This window comes from Talaromyces atroroseus (assembly GCF_001907595.1).
Source record: "Talaromyces atroroseus strain IBT 11181 chromosome Unknown scaffold_7, whole genome shotgun sequence".
Classification (NCBI taxonomy): Eukaryota; Fungi; Ascomycota; class Eurotiomycetes; order Eurotiales; family Trichocomaceae; genus Talaromyces; species Talaromyces atroroseus.
In genome coordinates this window covers 332,334-351,785 of record NW_017971439.1, presented here as the reverse complement: position 1 = coordinate 351,785, position 19,452 = coordinate 332,334, and the positions used below count along the sequence as shown (strand labels likewise).

At 48.7% G+C, this 19,452-nt stretch overlaps 7 protein-coding genes across 7 annotated transcripts, besides 3 other annotated features; 3 read left to right on the top strand and 4 right to left on the bottom strand.

Moving 5' to 3' along the window:
• Nucleotides 1-116: 116 nt before the first annotated feature.
• Nucleotides 117-5,332, bottom strand: UA08_05587 (hypothetical protein; the record flags this gene model as incomplete). Its single annotated transcript, XM_020267874.1, has 5 exons — nt 117-2,330; nt 2,496-4,036; nt 4,330-4,345; nt 4,474-4,724; nt 4,825-5,332. 5 exons carry the CDS (start codon nt 5,330-5,332, stop codon nt 117-119), a joined length of 4,530 nt encoding a protein of 1,509 aa, XP_020119322.1.
• A 76-nt stretch (nt 5,333-5,408) lies between these two features.
• Nucleotides 5,409-5,485: a repeat region (Identified by RepeatMasker using a combination of RepBase library and repeat library created with RepeatScout).
• Nucleotides 5,486-6,299: 814 nt separating this feature from the next.
• On the bottom strand, nt 6,300-7,199 carry UA08_05586 (hypothetical protein; the record flags this gene model as incomplete). The annotated part of the gene is made up of 1 exon (XM_020267872.1): nt 6,300-7,199. The coding sequence occupies one exon, from the start codon at nt 7,197-7,199 to the stop codon at nt 6,300-6,302; it is 900 nt and encodes a 299-aa protein (XP_020119245.1).
• A 246-nt stretch (nt 7,200-7,445) lies between these two features.
• Nucleotides 7,446-7,510: a repeat region (Identified by RepeatMasker using a combination of RepBase library and repeat library created with RepeatScout).
• A 2-nt stretch (nt 7,511-7,512) lies between these two features.
• Nucleotides 7,513-7,614: a repeat region (Identified by RepeatMasker using a combination of RepBase library and repeat library created with RepeatScout).
• A 1,680-nt stretch (nt 7,615-9,294) lies between these two features.
• UA08_05585 (hypothetical protein) lies at nt 9,295-9,932 on the top strand (the record flags this gene model as incomplete). The annotated part of the gene is made up of 2 exons (XM_020267871.1): nt 9,295-9,498; nt 9,561-9,932. 2 exons carry the CDS (start codon nt 9,295-9,297, stop codon nt 9,930-9,932), a joined length of 576 nt encoding a protein of 191 aa, XP_020119246.1.
• Nucleotides 9,933-10,881: 949 nt separating this feature from the next.
• UA08_05584 (hypothetical protein) lies at nt 10,882-11,539 on the bottom strand (the record flags this gene model as incomplete). The annotated part of the gene is made up of 2 exons (XM_020267870.1): nt 10,882-10,932; nt 11,009-11,539. 2 exons carry the CDS (start codon nt 11,537-11,539, stop codon nt 10,882-10,884), a joined length of 582 nt encoding a protein of 193 aa, XP_020118885.1.
• A 1,022-nt stretch (nt 11,540-12,561) lies between these two features.
• UA08_05583 (cAMP-dependent protein kinase regulatory subunit) lies at nt 12,562-13,791 on the bottom strand (the record flags this gene model as incomplete). The annotated part of the gene is made up of 1 exon (XM_020267869.1): nt 12,562-13,791. The coding sequence occupies one exon, from the start codon at nt 13,789-13,791 to the stop codon at nt 12,562-12,564; it is 1,230 nt and encodes a 409-aa protein (XP_020118880.1).
• Nucleotides 13,792-15,179: 1,388 nt separating this feature from the next.
• UA08_05582 (hypothetical protein) lies at nt 15,180-17,017 on the top strand (the record flags this gene model as incomplete). The annotated part of the gene is made up of 2 exons (XM_020267868.1): nt 15,180-15,404; nt 15,770-17,017. The coding sequence occupies 2 exons, from the start codon at nt 15,180-15,182 to the stop codon at nt 17,015-17,017; spliced, it is 1,473 nt and encodes a 490-aa protein (XP_020118877.1).
• A 1,599-nt stretch (nt 17,018-18,616) lies between these two features.
• On the top strand, nt 18,617-19,029 carry UA08_05581 (hypothetical protein; the record flags this gene model as incomplete). Its single annotated transcript, XM_020267867.1, has 2 exons — nt 18,617-18,831; nt 18,909-19,029. 2 exons carry the CDS (start codon nt 18,617-18,619, stop codon nt 19,027-19,029), a joined length of 336 nt encoding a protein of 111 aa, XP_020118878.1.
• Nucleotides 19,030-19,452: the final 423 nt, after the last annotated feature.

Here is a 19,452-nt window from a genome sequence, read left to right as displayed (position 1 = left end):
GGGGGGGGGGCATTTCGGCATAACTGCTAAATTTAACACAAAACAACACATTCACATTCACAATGGCAACGTAACATGCAAAATGCAACCATAAATTATCAGATAATGCATTTTTACTATTCGTCTTTCAAACTTCCAATCAAATTCCGCAATGCATCAAGAAGAACAGCTTCATCTTTGGGCTCTCCATCGGGAAAGGAGCTCTTATCGGCATGTCCCAAGGCGCGTGCACGCGCACTTTTAAGTACCTCGCGAATATAATTCTTGTCGTCATAGTCTTCCGTTAGGACAGCCTCGAAATCGTCAATTGCCTTGTTTGCTCGTTCTAAGAAGGACATTGACGATTCGGGCTCTGCAGTTGGCGGGCATGACGGCGGTGGTGGCGGTTGGTGCTGCGGTTGTTGAGAATGTTGCTGATGTTGAGGTTGATATGCTTGTTGTTGAGGCACGGGATGCATTGTCTGTGAAGGTTGTTGAGGTGTAGAGGGTGGAAGTTGGCCGGATTGAGGATATTGTTGTATTTGATTATTGACTGGGGGTGAGTATGAAGCGAATGAAGGGGGAGGATGTTGCTGATGAGATTGATTTGGTTGCGTCTGTTGGTGCGGTTGCTGCTGTTGCGGTGGATGTGGTTGTGGTTGTGGTTGCAGCTGCGACTGGGGTGGTTGATGCTGCTGAGGTGGAGGAACAGCGTCTGGCTGCCTTTGATGCTCCATCGTTGGTTGTGGGGGAGGTGGCCGATTTGCCTGTTGGAGTTGGATAATCTCTGGAGGTAGGGCACAAGGATAAGGCGATACGTAGTTGGAGGGTCCTTGCTGGGTGAGTGCTGGAGGAAGGTTGGTATTTCTGAAAGGAGCTGGCAGGGATGACTGAATCGGGGGTGCAGGAGGTGCTGGAGGTGCTGGCGGACGTTGGTAAGGATTAGGCTGAGGTGGTCGAGGTGCGTTGAAAGGATCGGATGGATGTGCGGAAAATTGGAACTGCTGAGTTTGCAGACCTTGGTTGGAATATGAATGGCTCGGAGGAGGCATGTAGTGTTGATGAGGAGGCTGGTGAGGGATATGCGTTGATGGAGGCGGAGGTGACGGTCGCCTTTTCTTTTCCTTCTCCACCGATGCCCCAGCTCGGAGCTGCCATGACCAACCCTTGCCATCTCGTTCTGCATGCTCAAACAGCTGCCTATTGCCATTCAGATTGTGGCGGACACTAGATGTCCAACCTTCAGTTTCGCATTTGAATCTGAAGTACGGGTATTTCAATTTGAGCGCTCTGTAGATTTGCTTGAGCGTCATTGGCGTTTGTGATTCTGTCAAGGCGTCGAAGATGAGGACAGCGTAATTATAAGGAGGTTTTGCCAGTTGCTCTTGCGTATAAGACGATTCAGGAGGGTAGTCAGGGGACGGAGACCGAGACGGCTTGCGTTTCTTGGGAGGCGGTGGCTTCGGATATTCCACGACCTGCTCTGGTGGTAGCTGCTCACCACCTTCGATAGACTCAATTGGAACATCAATGATAGACCCATCCGGCTGCTTGCGCTTGACAAATTTCTTCTTTTCTACCGGCTTAGGAGTGGCAGGCTCTTCTACCGAATCCTCCTTGCGCGGTTTAGGAGGAGGCTTGATACGATTCGCCGGTGGAGGTGTTACGCCGCCATTCGCCTCACGTTTGGCTGCTAGTTTCTGTTCTCTAGCAATCTCAGCACGCTCCCGCTTCGACATGATTCCGTCCTTCGGCGGGCGTCCTGGTCCGCGTCGCTTTGGCTGTGGTGTTTCGGGATTGCCATCAATTGACACATCGGCATTCGCAGAATCGCTCGGCGCTTTCGTCTTAAGAATGAGCTTAGTCACTCTCTTGTCTGTGCCTTCTTGACTATCAATATCGGAGTCATCCGCTGCATCTACATCGCCAGTGATGTCTTCGGCAGCTTCTCCTGCCAAAGCCGTCCCATCTTCACCCATCAAAGTATCCTCTAGTCGATCGGCACCTGTTTCACCGATAGGCACATCAGGCAGGAGAAACCTGATCCGAACGCCTCCAATTTGAATGTAATCTCCGCTATGCAACGGCCTCAGTTGTCCCGGAGCAAGCCAATCAGCACCAATGAACGCGCCGTTTCGGCCCATAACCTCCATTTCAAAGAAACTTTTGTCGAAATTATAAGCGATCTTCACATGCTTTCGTGAGATGCCCTTGTGACCAGCGGAGCTGCCGTCTGCAGTCGCCGGTGGATGGATTGGAATGGTTGGACAAGCATCGGGTGAAGGTAACAAGGCTAGCATGTCAACCGGTTTGGCGTCGCCATTGCCATTGCCATTGCCGTCATATAAAGACTGCATAGCAAGAGCATTATAGTCTGTATGGTTTGTCTGAAGCTGGGCAGGGGTTGCATGAAGCACAGACTCCGGCTGAGATGAAACGGAGGACCGACGACTTAGCTGCGAGATGTGATGGGGTACATCCGGGTCAAATCCCATTATGCCACCTCGATCACTTACGACGCTTCCAACGTATGCACTGCCGTCGCGTTTGACTCGAATGGGAGTGTGAGAGGTATTACCACCGCTGGAGCTCTTGTTCTTATATTGCCTCCCCATGGCTTGTCGGACTTGCATTTCGCGTTGAAAGGCAGCGCGTGCCGCCCGGACATCTCGACCAAGGATGAATGAATATGTATTCACGTAGAAATGACCATCATCAAATTCGAGTTTCGCAAAAGCTTGGATGCGCGGCTCGGAGCCAGCTATCGAGGCAGCCATATCATTATAAGAAGCAGAGTAAGCCGAGATATCAGGAAGACCTGACATGTTGATTTCTTGTGACAAAAATGCATTTGCCAGCAGGTCATGCTGTTGGAGAGGATCTAGGCCGTTTTTGATCGCGGCGTCGGCATCAAAAGGCGCGAAGATGCCACCATTGGGGTCATGGCTTGTCTTGGAGAGCGGGTCTTCCATAACTCCAGTGATCATACCAGGGATTATTGCGGCATTCGCCGCGTCTTGGGCATCACCTATAGCTTTTTCTGTTTTTAACATGGGTTGATCTTGTATCTCCGTGGTGGTGGTGGTGGCAGGCATATTCTCCTCCTGATTTGAAAAAGCGGTAAATCCATTCTCCGTGTCCACCTGTGTCTGCTGAAGTTTCGCATCAGTGCGATCCGCGTGGAAATTTGTCAATGGCATTGAGGAGTCCTCGTAAGGCGCTGCGGGTGTCGAGGCATCTGTCAAGGGCTCTGCCAACGGTGTCCGGGGAAGATTTTCTGGCGTACCAGGTGCGGCGGATTGCGCTGTGACGTTTCCAAGTAACTGAGCGAGGAGAGACGTGGCTGCGAAATGTTTCTCTTGATCTTGTTGGCCCTTGTCGCCATTTTCTGGCGAATCCTTCTGCTCCTTGACTATGCTGTCCGACGACGCTGAGACTCCTTCCTTTTGCTCGCTGTTCTTTTCTCCGAATGCTTCTTGTTCACCGCACACCCTTTCATTTTGCATTTGTACTTGCTCGTCATTGACTTTTTCTCCAGATTTTTCTCCTCCGGGCACTACCGCATCCAAATTCCTTCCGGAGTCGTTTCCCAAGGTTTCTACCTTGACTTCGACAGGCGGTTCCTGCGGCAGACCAGACATAACCGGAGAGACAGCACGGTTCTGTCTTGAAGCAGCGATATCAGTACTTAGATCATGGTCCACTGGTTTTTCGCTGGTGGTGGCGCGGGGGACGTTGTCGTGGTTATGGTGGCTGTCCTTGTTATCAACAATCGCATGGCTACTAGCACTAGCAGCAGCAGCAGCGATGTCTATTCCAGGATCGGGAGGGCGATGGCCCACCGCTGCTGGCGCTGTCATGGTCTGCAAAGACGACATGACAGGCTGCTGCATTGCAGCTCTGGGTGAGCGGTTGCTGGTACTCGAGACTGGATTGCGCAGAGAGCAGAGCAGGGCGGTGAGATCGAGGCCATCGCAAGAAGTTCGCTCGACCTTTTCCGACAGTTCTTTGGACGGGGCCAGCCCAAAAAAAGCAAAGCAACTTCCCGGGCGGTGACCTGCGCGGCGTGGGTGCCAGAAAACTCAGGCATGCTGCATTTCCCCGGAAGGCAGCGACGACGCTGGTTCGCAGGGAAGGAAGGCGAAAAACGCCTGCGGGGCCCGCTTCTTTTTTTCTGCGCTGGTAATGACGGCCTGTGATTGGCCGTCATGCGGGTCTGCTCCGCTGAAGATTTGCCTAGTTTGGTTTGGCGCGGGCTCCGCCGGGCCCGTCCCTGCCAATAGAAAAATGCAACCTTGAGCACGCAGCGGGTACTCTGAATCAACGTCACCAGCCAATCACAAGCCATACAGCATCTGGTTCTACACTGTATGACCATAACTACATAGAATTATACCTATACTGCACTATTCAAACTGACCATCTGCTCAGTCTAAGATATCAGCTCTTCACAACTAAATCGCTCCTGATAACCCACTTCTCCCCACGCCGCACCTCCTTCCCCTCATGGAGAAGACAGTGCTCTCCATGGCGATGCAGAAGCGCCATTCCGACTTCTGGCGCAACCGATATGGGTGCACTGCCCTCTTCTTCCGGATAAAAGACTGTTTCCCCGCCTTCAGTCATGGTCAGGTAGATGAGTAGAGTCCATGTTGTGCGTGCAGTTAGCGTTTTGGACGAGGATAGAGGAGTTTCAGGGAATTGGATGGTGTTGGATTCGTCGTCTGTTTTGTAAGCCTTTTCCCCTCTCGTTGAATGTCAAATGAAACAAAAAGTCAAAAAAGAAAAAAAAAAAAAAAAAAAAAAAAAAAAAAAAAAAAAAAAGAGGAAATAATAAAAACATACAGTGTTGCGCAAAAAACTGCCCGGGCGTATATCGATATATCCTAATATTCGGATTCAATCCTAACGGCGTGCCGCCCCAAATGCGAGCATTTTCTTCTCTGTCATCTTTCTCTTGATCATCATAATCACCGTCTACACCCCTCCGCTCACAAACAATTTCCTTCAACGAAGTCGAACTCCAAAGCATCTCCGCAAATGCCGCATCCTGGACCTGGAACCGGTCGTTGACGCGGACCGCATCATCTCTGCTTTTGGGTTTGAGTGGCGTAGTTGTTAGATTTATTCCTGTAGTTGTAGATGGAGAAGACAAGAAGGAGATGTATGATTTGCACAAGTTGGCCGTGAAGAAGTTCCGGATCAGGTAGACTTGGTCTTTGAGGAGTGGTTCGATGTATAGATCTGAGGCGGGCACTAATGGGCGGAGAGGGGGCCAGTTTGGTGGTGGAGGACTGGACTTGATTTTGCTGGGGACAGTATTGTTCTTGCTGGATGCTTTTTGAGATGGCATTGTTTTGATGTGGCTGTGCAGTAGAAATTAATCTTTATGGTTGGTTGTAGGATGTTTTGAGTGGCCGATAGTTGAATAACGTATTTCCCGGGTAAACCGAACACCCGAGTAAACTGAACACCTGGGACCCACCTAATTTTTTAAGGTCATATATGTGACGACCGCGTAGGAATCCTGCCGGAGCTTACTAGGTAGGTAAGCATCTTCGTTAAAAAGCCCTAGAAGCCCTCCCCTTCGCTCGATCACGTTGATCATTCACGGGGTGTAATTTACAAAATGACAATCAACCATATCTTTGTCTGGGCCACGGCAGCCAAATTTCAATCCTTGCGGTCATTCTATCGTGCCATACTACAGCCAGTCGGCTATACTGAGATGATCTGCGCCAATAGCAACACTCTCATCAGATACGGCAGTGACTATCCTTATTTTTGGCTAAAGCAATTGCCAGAGGACAAGAAGCCGCTCCCAGCCCATATTGTGTTTGATGCTCCAAGTGAGATTGCCCAATATGGAGATCAAGCCAGCTAGCTGACAGAGATGGATAGGTCGAGAAGCAGTAGAACAGTTCTACCAAGTCGCACTGTAAGTCGCGTGAAGCCCTCTCGAAATACCCCCCTTTTTTATACCTAGTTATCACGGATGGCTGACAAAGTTCTAGACAGCACGGTGGGCGTGACAATGGACGACCAGGAATACGAAAAGAGATGAGCCGCTAGCCGTACTATGCGGCTTTCATCTCTGATTTGGATGGAAACAATGTGGAAGCTGTCTTTGTGCCAAAGTAGTTATAGTCGTACTGGAAGGACATCTACGAATTTACGTTCCTTGCACTATATTTAGCAGGTTATTCTATTGTTGTACTACCTCGAGGAATTGTCTAAGCACTCTCAAACTATTCTAACCATCTATCCCAGACACCTCCATCTGCAAGTCGTCTTGTCTCTCTTTTCTCTGTTATCATTCTTTATTTTTCATCTTCATTCTCGTCTTCCTCTTCATACTCCTCATCTTCATCCTCGCCTTCCCTTTCCTTTTCCTTCATCCTTGCTTCCTCGTCTTGCATTTCCCATATTCTTGTTGCCATTTCTTTCAAATCATCTGTATTGAAGCTGATGTCTCCTTCTTGCTCTCCTTGTGCAGGGCGGAGGAGGAGATCTTCGAACGTAATCGTAAGGGGGCTCTGGTTGGTGGCACAAATTCCGTTCTTGCCTTCAGACAGCATTGTTTGGAACTGCTTAGTCGGCCCTTGGTCGTACCCCCATTTCTCGAATGTTATCTCCTTCTTGTCCTGCTCCACAGAAATTACGATGACCGTTCTCACGTCTCCCCCTGAATTCTCTATCCACCATCGAGCGTCCAACCGCAGTTTTCTCAAATCCTCCGAGTATCCGACCTCGACCGCTAGGGTGGGCCACTTTGTGCTGCGGCCCCTTGGCAGGCGCCGTGGCTGATACGATTTGTCGGGTTGCTTCTCTCGGTCTTTCCCCCGTCGACCGGCGTTCTCCAAAAACCGAAGGCTTTTGTCTAGGCGACCCATACTCTGCAGCTTATAAAGCAGCTCTGCGGAGAAAACTCCCTGGGTTACCCCGTGAGTGTACGACGGCATTAGAATTAGAAGAACTCCGAGACGTGGTAAGAAGGTATCTGTGAGACGGGAATCGGGGAAGTCTCTGTGGTAGATGTCCTCGGTTATGCCGTGAAACACAATGAATTCACTTCTATTCAGAAGCCAAAGGCGATAACACTCTCGCCGTTTGATGGCGAGGAAGTCGCGTTTGTTTGTGTACGCATATTGGCGGGTGTCGGCGCTTAGACCAAATAGGAAGTCGACGTCGACTGCCTCGAAAGGCGCAATGGCGGCCATAATCCGGCAGTCTTTCTAGGGCTATCTCGAAAATTTGGTGTAAAGCAGATGAAAAGGCCAGACGAAAGACGGTCACGGTCAATGCACAATCTCAGGTCCCACGGATGATGACGTATCAAACTTAATACCATGGTCACTCAATTTTTTGCCGCCGTAGAACAAAGTCGGAATAGTTTTACACATAGGAGGATACAGACTCACAAGATGTCGACCTGGAAGGAGAAAGTTCCGAGGACTCTACGAGAGACGCTGGAGAATGTGATAGTGACAGCGGATTATGACCGCTATTCCGAATACAGCATGTAACCCACCATGTTACGAAACCAACTTGCATGACACTAGCCCAGACTAGTACTATACAGGCAAGGCACCATATTAAAGCAGCTAAAACTATAACCAGTTATTATCACGCACCCGGATGACTAGGCAGTAGGGGCCGGTTAGATGTTTTTCAGTTACCTATTGCACCGAGTACGACAGACTCTAACGCGACCAACGGCAGGCCTCTACCACTGAAATAGATATAAAAAATAATACCATTGTATGATATTATCTCGCAGGTGACTACTGACTTACGTCTTGCTGCGTACAGGCATGGCTAAGTATAGATAACTTTGGAACAAATTCGACATATAGGGATAACCCGCCGACATTTTGAAGAGTCCCCGACACAGGTAGTGTCACTTAATATTGCCAAAATATTGGGTGCCATCTCGCTAGTAGAAAATGTCAATGCCCCTTCTTTCTCTATTGTCGAGGCTACAAGCTTGTTGCTGTCTGTTAGCCCCGTCCCCCGTGTCCATCGAATGATAGCACCGCAGAGGGAGAGATAATCAGACCAGCTCTCGCATTCGCATCGACGAAGAAGTGTTTCCAAGGTAAGCTTTGGCTCGGCATACAAACTATCACCACCGAATATGCCATGATTGAAACATAATAGCAACACTGCGACTGTAGGTCTTGTAATGAACCCATTACTTCTGTTCTGCCGTACGATAGCGCCCAGGAATCGGATAACATTGACAAGCATCTATACGATCAATCTCCTTTCCATAGTCTGAGATAGCTGCGAAAAAGGTGACCTCCCTAGGCCTTCCTTGGAGTAAACATAATCGACCAGCGCGTTGAAGTCTTGTGCTGAACCCTGGTTGAATGGGACCAGTCAAAGTTACCGCACCGTCAGAACCGTATCTCTCATAGATCTGCTGACAAGATCGAGCTGCATTGCAAACAGGTCTGCTTGTAGTCATTATCACCCGAGCTCCACCGATTAACAGACCCTTGACAGCTTCAATTGCGATTGAACCGGGTCCGGACCTTGGTTGCTGCATTGCCACTCTGAGATCCATTTGGTTGGTGGAATGGGAGGTGTCATTATGGATGTCTCTGTAAGGGTAAATGATAGTAAAACTGTTGGGCCCTCTTGATCATGTTAAGCGCAGGCCATGTAATCTAGCCCGCTACACTACGGCTTTAGTCAAGCAATAAGAAGCAATAGGAACGCCAGGTTGAGCTTCCTGGTACGCCTAGTCTATAATATTCTCGCTTCAAGTTAGGGCTTCGTCTCGGGCGCGGGAATCGGAATCGGAAAATTCCCCGATTTGGAATAACCCCGAAACGGGTTTCGCAGTCCACCTTTCACGGCCTCGCCAACTTACAAGAAGAAGAACCCCGGATTTACCTCCTCTCGGCAGATGGCAGCTTTGAACCAAGCTCCGGCCAGAAAGAGCAATGATTTAGTTTGCCCAGGCTAGCTATACATGCTAGTTTCGAATAAAGCCATGTCCATCATCACCAGAGAAGAGAGTGTCTCAATATCTTTGGATCCCCAGACTCATCCGGTTTAGAAGGACTCGTTAAATTCAATTATGGCGTCAAAACTTCATGTCTACCTCTTCGGAGACCAAACTAGCGACGTGTCGAGCAAGCTAGATCAACTACTTCATATTACCTACAATCCGATCCTGAGAACGTTTTTTGAACGTGTGCATTCGAGGCACAAAGCACTGTTAGCCTTAGCAATGTCAAGAGAGACGGGAATATTATTTGTCATCCTGCTATAATTGATGGATTCACTCAAATCGCTGGGTTCACCATGAACGCTAAAGGCACCACTGATTTAGATCGACAGGTATACGTCAACCGAGGATGCGATCCCTTGCAGATTTTCAAGGGCGTCAGCTATACAGTCACATACCAACTGTATGTTAAGATGATCCGTTCAGAAGGAACAATATATAAGGGCGACGTGATTGTCCTTGATGATGAGGGGGTTACAGCTTCTTTCAAGGGTGTAGCGGTAAGTTTCCCTTGTTCTTTCCAAGACTTCTGTATTTTCTCAGTGCTGAAACTGAGTGGCAGCCGAGGGGTATTCCATGTAAAGCTTTCAATATGGTGTTACAAGCAGCTGTAGAGGGCAGAGAGCTTAACGGCCCAAAAGCGCCTGCAAGTAACCTGACTGCTTCCGCTGTCACTGCTGCTGCTGCTCTTCCTGTGGCACCAAGACCACCAGTAGTGCCTACAATTTCTTCAACAGCACCGGTTGACGCCCACGGTATTGAAAAACTTCCGGTTCAAAAGAGCCCTGTAAAGATGGAAATCAAGCAAACACCTCCAACAGCAAATGTTCAACCTTCCGTCTCACATCGGCCTCCCCCTCAACCTAAATCTGACCACAAGTGGAAAGCGGCTCTGACAATAATCCTAGAGGAAACTGGGCTTTCGGCAGATTAACTCACCGATCAGTGTACATTTGCTGATCTAGGTGTGGACTCACTACTGTCCATGGTAATTAACAGCCGATTTAGGGAGGAACTCGAGCATGACATTGAAGACGAAAGCAATTCAATATTCATCACTTATCCTACAATCTCATTTTTCTGGGCTAATGACGTCTCTTAAAACACTTCAAGTTGAACTTGCTGTAAGTCTCCACTCAATGAAGGTTACCTAGGTAGTATGAGTCCGGTCACAGGAAGAAACATGACTTCCGGCGGCATTTTTGGGGCAGCATCAGCTGCGAATCATCCCCGCCTTTACCTAGCTAGGTACCTACTTCAAGGTATGGGGGTTCAACTTTCATCTGCCCTCCTCCTTTTGCAGCTGTTAGTGGGTTGAAGCATTTTTTTCCCCCTATGCTGCAAACTGCAAATAATAACCAGGAACTTTCCCTCGATGACGAACGCGGACTAGTTGAGTTAACCACACGATTCGCCGGCTGTTGCTTCGTTCAGGCTCTTGCAGATGAAGTTAAATCTGAAAATTCATAGCATCAGTCATTGACAATGAATGGTCGATCTCCCTTCGTAGTTAGCCGTGTGCCGTTTCCACTGACCAGCGAGCAATGTGTGATTAGTATCATACACAGCTAGTAAATAATCTAGCTAACAGGTAGTAGTAGGGTAGGCAAGTAATCGGCGTCTTTCTATTAGCAAGATTAAATATTAATGTTTATTCCCAGATTTGATATTCTGACATTTCTTCCACCTTAGAAAAGGCAAATAAAATCCCATAACTGACGGGTACAGTATGAAAGAAAGAAAAGTAATACAGTCAAGTATCATTAACCGCCTTGTTAAAGCTTATATCAGACATGTAAAGGCAAGACAGAAACTACGAACAATGTTTGTAGCCATCAACGCTGGTCATTGGGTCTGACAGCGCGAAAACAAGGCGGATAGTATCAGATCAATAAGCCGAGCAAGGCAATAGCGATGGGTTGGACAAGGTGCACCTACAAAAAGAAGCTTATGCATTAGCTTGACGACTGAGTAGCTACGTAAGAAATAGCAAGAGCTCCAAGCACATACCGCTGCATGTTGATTGGCATTGGATGCCGACGTGGTGGTTATAGCTGACGATGTAGCTGCAGCTGCGGTCCTGGTAGCAGTTGCCGACGTCGTAGTTGAAGAAGCACTATCTGCAACAGACGTTGGAAAAGAGATTATCGTCGAGCCGCCAGCTGATGTTGATGCTGTTGTCGATGCCGATGCCGTGGCCGGCACTGCGTCGCCACCAAAGCCAGCAAAACAAGCACTTGAACTCGCCTGGCCGCAGCAAGAATCAATTCTAGTCTGTGCAAGGCTAGAGCAAAATTTGCACACGCCGTCGACATCTTCTTGGAAAATCTGGCTGAATGCGGTGGCGGGGAGACCAGATGGATTGGGTATTTGATGGATGTAGTTGGTGCATATACTCATAGCCTCTGACAGGGTCCCGACATAGGTCGCAGGGATGGCCGTGGCGCCAACAAATTGAGAGAAGAGTACTGAGTCTGCGTGAGAAAGGGAGAGGAGGGAGAAGAGGGAGAGTAGATGGATGAAGTGAGCTGATGGGCGCATGTTGGCTGTTCACTAGACGTTATAGCAATGAGTCCCGGCATTCAGGTCTTGTCAGATATCTCGGTATGGTGTGTAGGAGGTAAAAATCTACTAGGTATATTTTACTTTGTACTTGGCGTACCTAGGTAGGAAAACACCAATCTTTATAACTGCTGATCTCAATGACGACCTCGGCAGGAGGAATACACCGTGGCTATAACCCCTTTAGAATGTCCGTACTATGAAAAGCTCCATAACCCGGGCAATTTGAGGCGAGCGCTCAACCTGTCAGCTGGAGATTACTTTATCAGTCATTCTAATTATACCAGCCATCCATTGGCAGTCCATTTATTATCAGAGCATACATGCACGGAAATTATCCCCTGTAAAAAGCTTACAACAAGCTTATCATCGCATCCCTGCCGGGGGTCATGCATATTTTGAAGATGACTCGGATCCTCGAGGACGAATGACAGAGCATCTCGCTTCAAAGTTCTGGAGTAAGCGACCATGCCTTGAGGCTGAGCTCGCTTTTGCATTGATACATAGCAATCTCGGTATAATAATAACTCCTGGGGTCCAATGGTGTCTAGACCTTCGGTCAAGCTCAAACATGATGAGCACCGGGAAGAACTGTGTTTATTATTGCCTGAACTAGTTGTTTTTATTGCTAGCACCAGTCACTACTGCAGGTATGAGACGGTTAAGGACCCTTGTCTAGATTCAAACCCAATCCCGCATATGAATCGACGAGGTTAATACTCAGGCCGCTTGCTGATGCAGACCCCAGCCCGTCTCTACTCAAAACCACTCCCTAGGCCAAGTACGCAATAAATAGAAATATCCTTACGGTATATCCAGGTACGTATTGATATGTCAACAAATGGAATTAAACTTAACTTGCTGCGTGTTCCAGACTGGGTGTCACTTCAAAGTTCAAACCAAGTGCAAACGAGTGTATAAGAGAACACAAGACAAACGAAACCTGACAAACAAGAAGAAAACGATATAAGAATGGAAAGAACAAGAAGAAGAAAACAAAGTTATGGAGATGTCTTTGAAGGGTCGACATCGTATTCTGTCCTCCTCATAATCTGCTCCACAGGTCCTAGCAACCTCTTAAATCCGTCACGGCCAAGTCGCGCCACTTTAACGTCTGTTTTGGCTATGACACTGGCTGCTCGAGGTTTATCGTCTAGTAAAGCCAATTCGCCAAAGTAGTCGCCTCGCGAGTACGACTTCACAGACATCCCTGCCTTGGTGGCCTCGGCTTCGCCAGATTCTAGTAAATAAAAGGCGTCTCCAGGATCGCCTTCGTTGATGATTATCGACCCCGCTGCGTATTTGATGGTGTCCAATGCATCTGCGATCTTGGACCGTTCATACGGTTTCAGAGACGCGAGGAGTGGCACTTCTTCAAGGAACGCTTCATACATGCGTCGGCGTTGGAAGGCCGAGTCCATGAGAATCCGCCGAAATGTGATGCGATCCAGAGCCCATAAAGTGGATTTTGCATCTAGCGAGAGGATGGTTGCGGCTCGTGGTGCATTGTACATCAATGCCAGCTCTCCAAATGATCCCCCGGGGCCTATACTCCCAACTTGATTTCCGAGTCCATCCAGCCCGGATTGTGCCGCCCCCGATGGATGAATAAAGACGCCAAAGGCGCCTTCTTCGACAATGTAAAAGTAATCACCAGCATCGCCTTGGGTGATGACTTTGATATCCTTGGCGGGGATGGGTTTCTCGACCAAAGCGTCCAACACCGTCTTGAGATGTTCGTCGTCCAGGTGAGAAAAGAGAAAATTCCCGCTGACGGCTTTCTTCAATCGCGATACCTGATCGTCTGATTTCGGATGGAATGGCGGGCTCCAGCTGTCAGACCCGGAAGATGTGGGATTCAAAGATTCGGCAGACACGGATGTGCGTCGACCCATTGCATAATTATTCGGCAAGCCTTGGGCGGATGAGGTGGATGTGATATCGGCGGTGAAACCCACGCCTTCTCTGTCTTGGAAGGAGCTTCCGAAGAGGCTGCCAGTACTGCCTTTGCTATTATTATTATCACTGCCGTCCTCATTATCGTCATTGCCAGCCCCACCAGAAAACGGGCTCCGTGACGCCGTCCCGCCAGAAGTGGTATGCGAATGCCGGAAACGGGGATCGGTTGGCGAAGCCACTTCATATTCTTCCTCTTCGGATATCTTTGCAAAGGGCGACGCAGCTCCGGCAGCAAAGGGATTCGTCCCCGGAAAGCTGGAGTTGGAGGCCATCTTTCCGGACGGGAGGGGGAGAGGGAAGTCCGGCAGCTGGTTCAACGGGGCGTAGTCGACTCGAATCGACGGCTGAAATAAAATCGGCGCGGAATTGGAGAATCTCGGCGGGCTGGTGTTGGATGGGCCGGGCTGGGCCTCTTCTTCGTGATCGAGGGGAAGACCATGCACGCACTGGATGGCTGGTGAGAGTGGGATGGGAGAAGAGAGAATATTGGGCGGGGTCAAGAGCGAATGCCAATGGACGAGAAAAGAAAAAGCCTGGGATGAAAATCGGCGAGAGGCAATTTGTTGTCTCTATTTTTGATTTTTTTTTTCTTCGGTGGAAAAAAGAAAAGAGAGGAGGAGAAGAGGCGGCGTCTGGGGTAGAACTGAAGAAGAAAAAAGGTCACAGACGCGTGATCTGCGCGGGAAGGTGGGGGGAGGAGGAGGAGGAGGAGCGAACGGCAGGAGGGGAGGGGGCGCTTTCGAAGACTCGGCAGGCAGAGCGAGGCAAATACTGTAGCAAGCCAGCAAGCAAGGTGGGAGCAAGAGTATTTTCTGCAGATGCAGACACTGGTGTTCACTGGAGGTTGGAGAGCGGGGCATCTGTCACTTCATATCGGCGTCACTCAACCAGCCTCTACGATAGTCCTACCATTAATCGACTTGCGAATGCGGTGTGCTTTGACTACGTACACGAATAAAGAAAGGGCCTGCAGCACATAGCGCGGACATTATAGCTCTCGCTGCCTAGGTACATACTGTTTCTGAGTTCGGTCTGCATCGTCGAGGGGGGGGGCGCGCCTACCATCGATGCATGGAAGCCTCTTCCAGAGCACTTCTAGAAACAACCCCGCCTCGTGATTGGCTGCTCCGTTTGCGGCCGAGACACTTTTAATTTTGGCTCATTATGAAATGTGCTGAAGTCATCGAGTGAGCACAGCTGCTGCCTCAGGCATGCTTACGTCAGAGCGGCCCAAGCTCCCTTTTGGCGCCTGCCTGAGGCACCAAGCACAGCGTCGTCGGATTGGTCCACGTACTGCACTGTCGGCCTGATCGTAACCTTGTGCCTTAGGACGGCCTCTATTATATAGTGCGTATAGTATCGCATTCAGTTGATTCCTGGCGGTCGGTCTCATACAAAACCCATTTCTCCTAGTCCAGCGACATAGAGCGGTGTGGTCGTGACTGTCTAGTATGCCGGGCTGTGATTGGCTCAGCCGAGGATCGTGACCCAAACCACCTTCGCCGACGGATCTCCCCGCGCTCTTCCTCACCCACCACTTTCGCTGTACGAGTGGGATACTCTCTCTATATTGTGCCTATCGGCCGTCGACGTTTCCTTTTCATCGACACGCGCCCCGGCCTAGTTACAATTCTTTGCCCGGACTTGACTTGCCGGTACGATGCGCAGTTTCACATTTCGATGGTACGGCTTTCCTCTTCCGCCGAGCACATTGGCGATCTCTACTAATGGACACACGTCTTCTTGCAGGCCGGGCGAGGCGAACGAGGTGTTTGTCAGCGGCACCTTCGACGACTGGGGCAAGACGATTCAATTGGAAAAAAGAGGCGATGTCTTTGAAAAGGAGGTCCAGCTTCCGAGCACAAATGAAAAGATACAATACAAGGTGCGTTGGACGGGTTCTCTTCTACTCTGTTCTGGTCTGTTCTTTCCCGCGACGCCCATCTTAGGCTTTAAAGGGCTGGGCGAATCACAATGCACGCATAGGCACCGAGTTTGCAGTTGCAGATCAATAAACAATATAAAACATTCTGCCTGGCGAGAATCATATTAAATCCAAAAGGCAGAAAAAAAAGGGTGCACAGCCTGAGCGTTGCGGCGCGTCATTCAGTGACGTCATACTCACCGCCTTGGTTGCCTTTCAGTCAACCACATTTTAAGTTCTTATTTCTGCCCCGCCATCGCCGTCGCCCCCTTATCATACTCGCAACCAGACATTGACCCTTCCGTTTCCCTCGCTGACTTATTCAGTTTGTTGTCGACGGAATCTGGCTCACCGACAGCGACGCTCGTCAAGAGAACGACGGAAATAACAACATAAACAACGTCCTCTTGCCTGAGGACTTGACCGCCGCCCCCAACACCGATAAACCCGAGTTCCTTTCGCTGGCAGGAGGAAACACTGCTGCTGCTGTTATGGCTGGCGTCACCCCCGAATCCACCACCGCCCAGCTGGCGGGCGGTGTTGCAAAGGAGACCAAAGATTCAGTCCCTGGTGGATTCCCAGAGACGCCCAACGAATTATCCGTAAATCCTATTCCCGCAACCAATGGCATCGGAAATCCGGTGAAGCTGAATCCCGGAGACCCCCTTCCGGACCCCAGTACTCTTCACAGCAACACCGTGGAATCGACCGTCAGGACAGATAAGGAGGCCTATGAAGCAGACGCAAGCAACCCTGTCATTCCAAATAAGGAAGACTTTAAGACGGCCGATGCTCTCGAAGTGCCACCGCAGGGTGCTGGCCTCGTTCCTGAGTCCAGTCTGCCCCAGAACCCTCCTCAAACAACTGAGCCCGGCTTCACCATCCAATCCGCGCATCCAACTTCAACCACGGCTGCGCTTGCGGCGCAAGTGCCTCTTGAATCTCAGAAGGGCGCTGGCGCAGCCAATGATGTCCCGGAAGTTGTCCAACAGTCTCTTTCAAAGGCCCACGAAACCCCAGAAGCAGCCGCAAACGCAGAAGCTGTTGAGGAAAAGGTAAATGTAGAGAAGGAACTCCAAGATAAAGTCGCAGTTACAGATGGCCCTGCCGCGGTGCCAGCTCCCGAGGTTCCCGGGGTCGTGAAGGACTCCCTAGAACAGGCGCATCAAGACCCCGAGGCAGCAGCTAGCAAAGCTGTTGTTGGCGAAAAGAAAGAAGTTGAGCAAGAATTGCAACAGAAAGTTCCTACAACCGACAAAGCAGGTGAGCCAGCACCCACGACCACCGCTGCCACCACATCCACTGCTCCTGTTGCTGCTACTACCGACAACAAACCCATCGAATCGGCCGCTGTCTCGCCACAAAGCAAGCCTCCGCCGACCACTGCTGCGCAAGAACCCGCGACGACGACCCAGACTCAGCCCACAGTGACCACGGGTGTTGCTGCTGGGCAATCAACCGCAGAATCTAAACCGGTTGGTGGTGCTACTCAGGACATCGCGAAGGAGAAGGAGAAAAAGAAGAAGAACCGCGCTAGTGGGTTTTTCCAAAAGTTGAAAGAGAAGCTCAAATAGATTTTTCTTTTGCGCTTATGATAACGGACAAGCCTTATTGTCATATATAATTTGGACGACGCCAACAATGCCATGCGATGCGATGATTAGTTGGGGTGGAACTTTTCTTTATGTTGTTATGTTATGTTTTGCTTGCTGTTACGGTTTTGTTTTTGTCTTTTGGAACAAGATACCTTGTATTGCCGCGTATGATGTCTTTTGTCTTGTCTAGTTTGTGCTTCGTTTTGTATTGAATTTGATCTCAGTAGGTAGCTTGGTAATAAATGTATAGGCAGGAGTAGCTTTATATTAAGATTTGGCTTGATCAATTAAATGGGTAGCAAGTAGACATGAATATATCACATAGTCTTATAACTATTACAATCGCACCTCAAACCCAACCATATAGGATGTATACATCAAATCGGTATAAAATTACTAATTTCCCCATTCAACTTAACCGGAAACCCGAGCATACTAAACACACAGTCAACCAATCTGGCTTCCAATAGAATGAGGAAACATAAGAGGCAGACTAACCATTTCCCCGTCTTCGTCGCATTACATCCACAGAATATCGATGCCGGCCAGCAGATTACCTACAATATCATGAGTCTTAGTATACACACATTATGTAAAAGCGTGGTAGGACATCGACTAACCCCTGCAACGACACAGGACACAAAGCCTAATCTCGTCAGTATACCGTCTATAGCCCAAGCTAAACGAGAGACAGAGAGAGAGAGAGAGAGAGAGATACCCAACGTCGGCCCGACGACTTTGCAATGACACGGATTCTGGTCGGTGCCGCATTGGAAGCAGATGGGGAAGATGGGGAGATAGACCATTTTTTATGTCAATTTCAGTGAAAAAGGAGGAGGATTTCAGGTCTTTAAGCTATCAATTGGAATAGGTATAGTAGAATATTGGTTAGATATTGGAGACAAGAGTATGCGATGTCATGTTGTATGGGAATGGATGCAGATCGACTCCTTAGTCATCATGACGCTATCGATGATAACCAGATCACTTGATCTTGGCAGACCTGGAATGGTATTTTGTTTACTCCAATCTCAATCATTTATTTCGTGATATATTTGATGATATCTACGCTTATATATGTACATTCAAAATAGTACATATGCCATTGCCACATCTAGATATGTATACAGTAGCTAGCTATGCTGTATTAGGCTAAACACGGGGTAATTACGTAGTATGGGGTAGCCAGCATCCTAAATATAGATGCACACGCAGGCATGTGATTAATTGGCCAGCTTGGCGCTTGCTTCTGCATGATGATTCGCTGTGTGAACCGCACTGCGGCTTGCCCCGTAGGGCTCGGCATATTTTCTTCAGGGCGGATTATCATTCCACCCTCGCGTCCCCTCTTTTTTTCTTCTTTCTTCTTGCATTCTGTATCATTTCTTCTCTCTTCCCCCTCACATTCCTACCACGTATTCTCCATTTTCTCACCTTTGCCGTGCCCACTGTCCTTTCTGAAGTTTGAGCGAAGAAATCGAGTCTAAGCGCCAAGGTCTTGGTCCAGGCAACCGAATTACTCAGTCGAAAAAGTTGACACGGAAAAAATTGAATCGAAAAGAAAAAGAGACAAACATCATGGCACGAACAAACAGCATCGTTCCCTTAATCATCCTCTTCCTCGTCATCGGCGTCCTGGCCGCAGTCGGATTTGTCGTCTACACTATCGTTCAAGACATTAGCAAAAAGACCAGGGCTAAAATGGAGAAGCGGCACATCCAGTTTTCCAAGGATGGCGTGAAGGTTTCCATGAAGGAGGTTAATGATGAGGATTATAAGGATCAGACACAGAGGTTTGTTTTCTCGTTCTTCTTCGTCTGTCTGAAGTACTTGTGAATTAATAGATCATTGACGGCGTTTATTTTGATAGCGTCCTAGTCAATATGTGGAATCATGCCTCCTTCCCGGCGTACAAGAGTCGATTCTGGAGTAATGGAGTCACTGCGGTTCAGGATAAGGATTCTACGAAACTGTATGGCTCTTTCTGTTAATCTCTCGGTGATAAAGTACTAATACACCTGGGAGCAGGCATTAAAATTACGCTCCTACCCCCGTCTTCTTGATCTCCTCCGGACACGATCATTGACACGATCATCCACATTCACGAATTGGCATGCACACCAAGGAATTTATCTATGCATTGGAGCAGGTTTTTTTTATCTTCCCTATTTTTATTCATAGCGAGCGATCAGGTAGATGGTTTTGTCTCCCGATATATGTTGTTTGGATCAAGTTCTATATCTTTCACGACTTTGAACCGAGCACATTGGCATAACTATTATGTTTCAAATCAATTTGAGCGTCACTTATAACTAATGATCTTAATCTAGTTGATATGGCCTATTAATTATATCAGACTCGCATAATAAAGATAGATTATCGACTATTCTCAGTGTTGTGAATAGTGCTAGAGG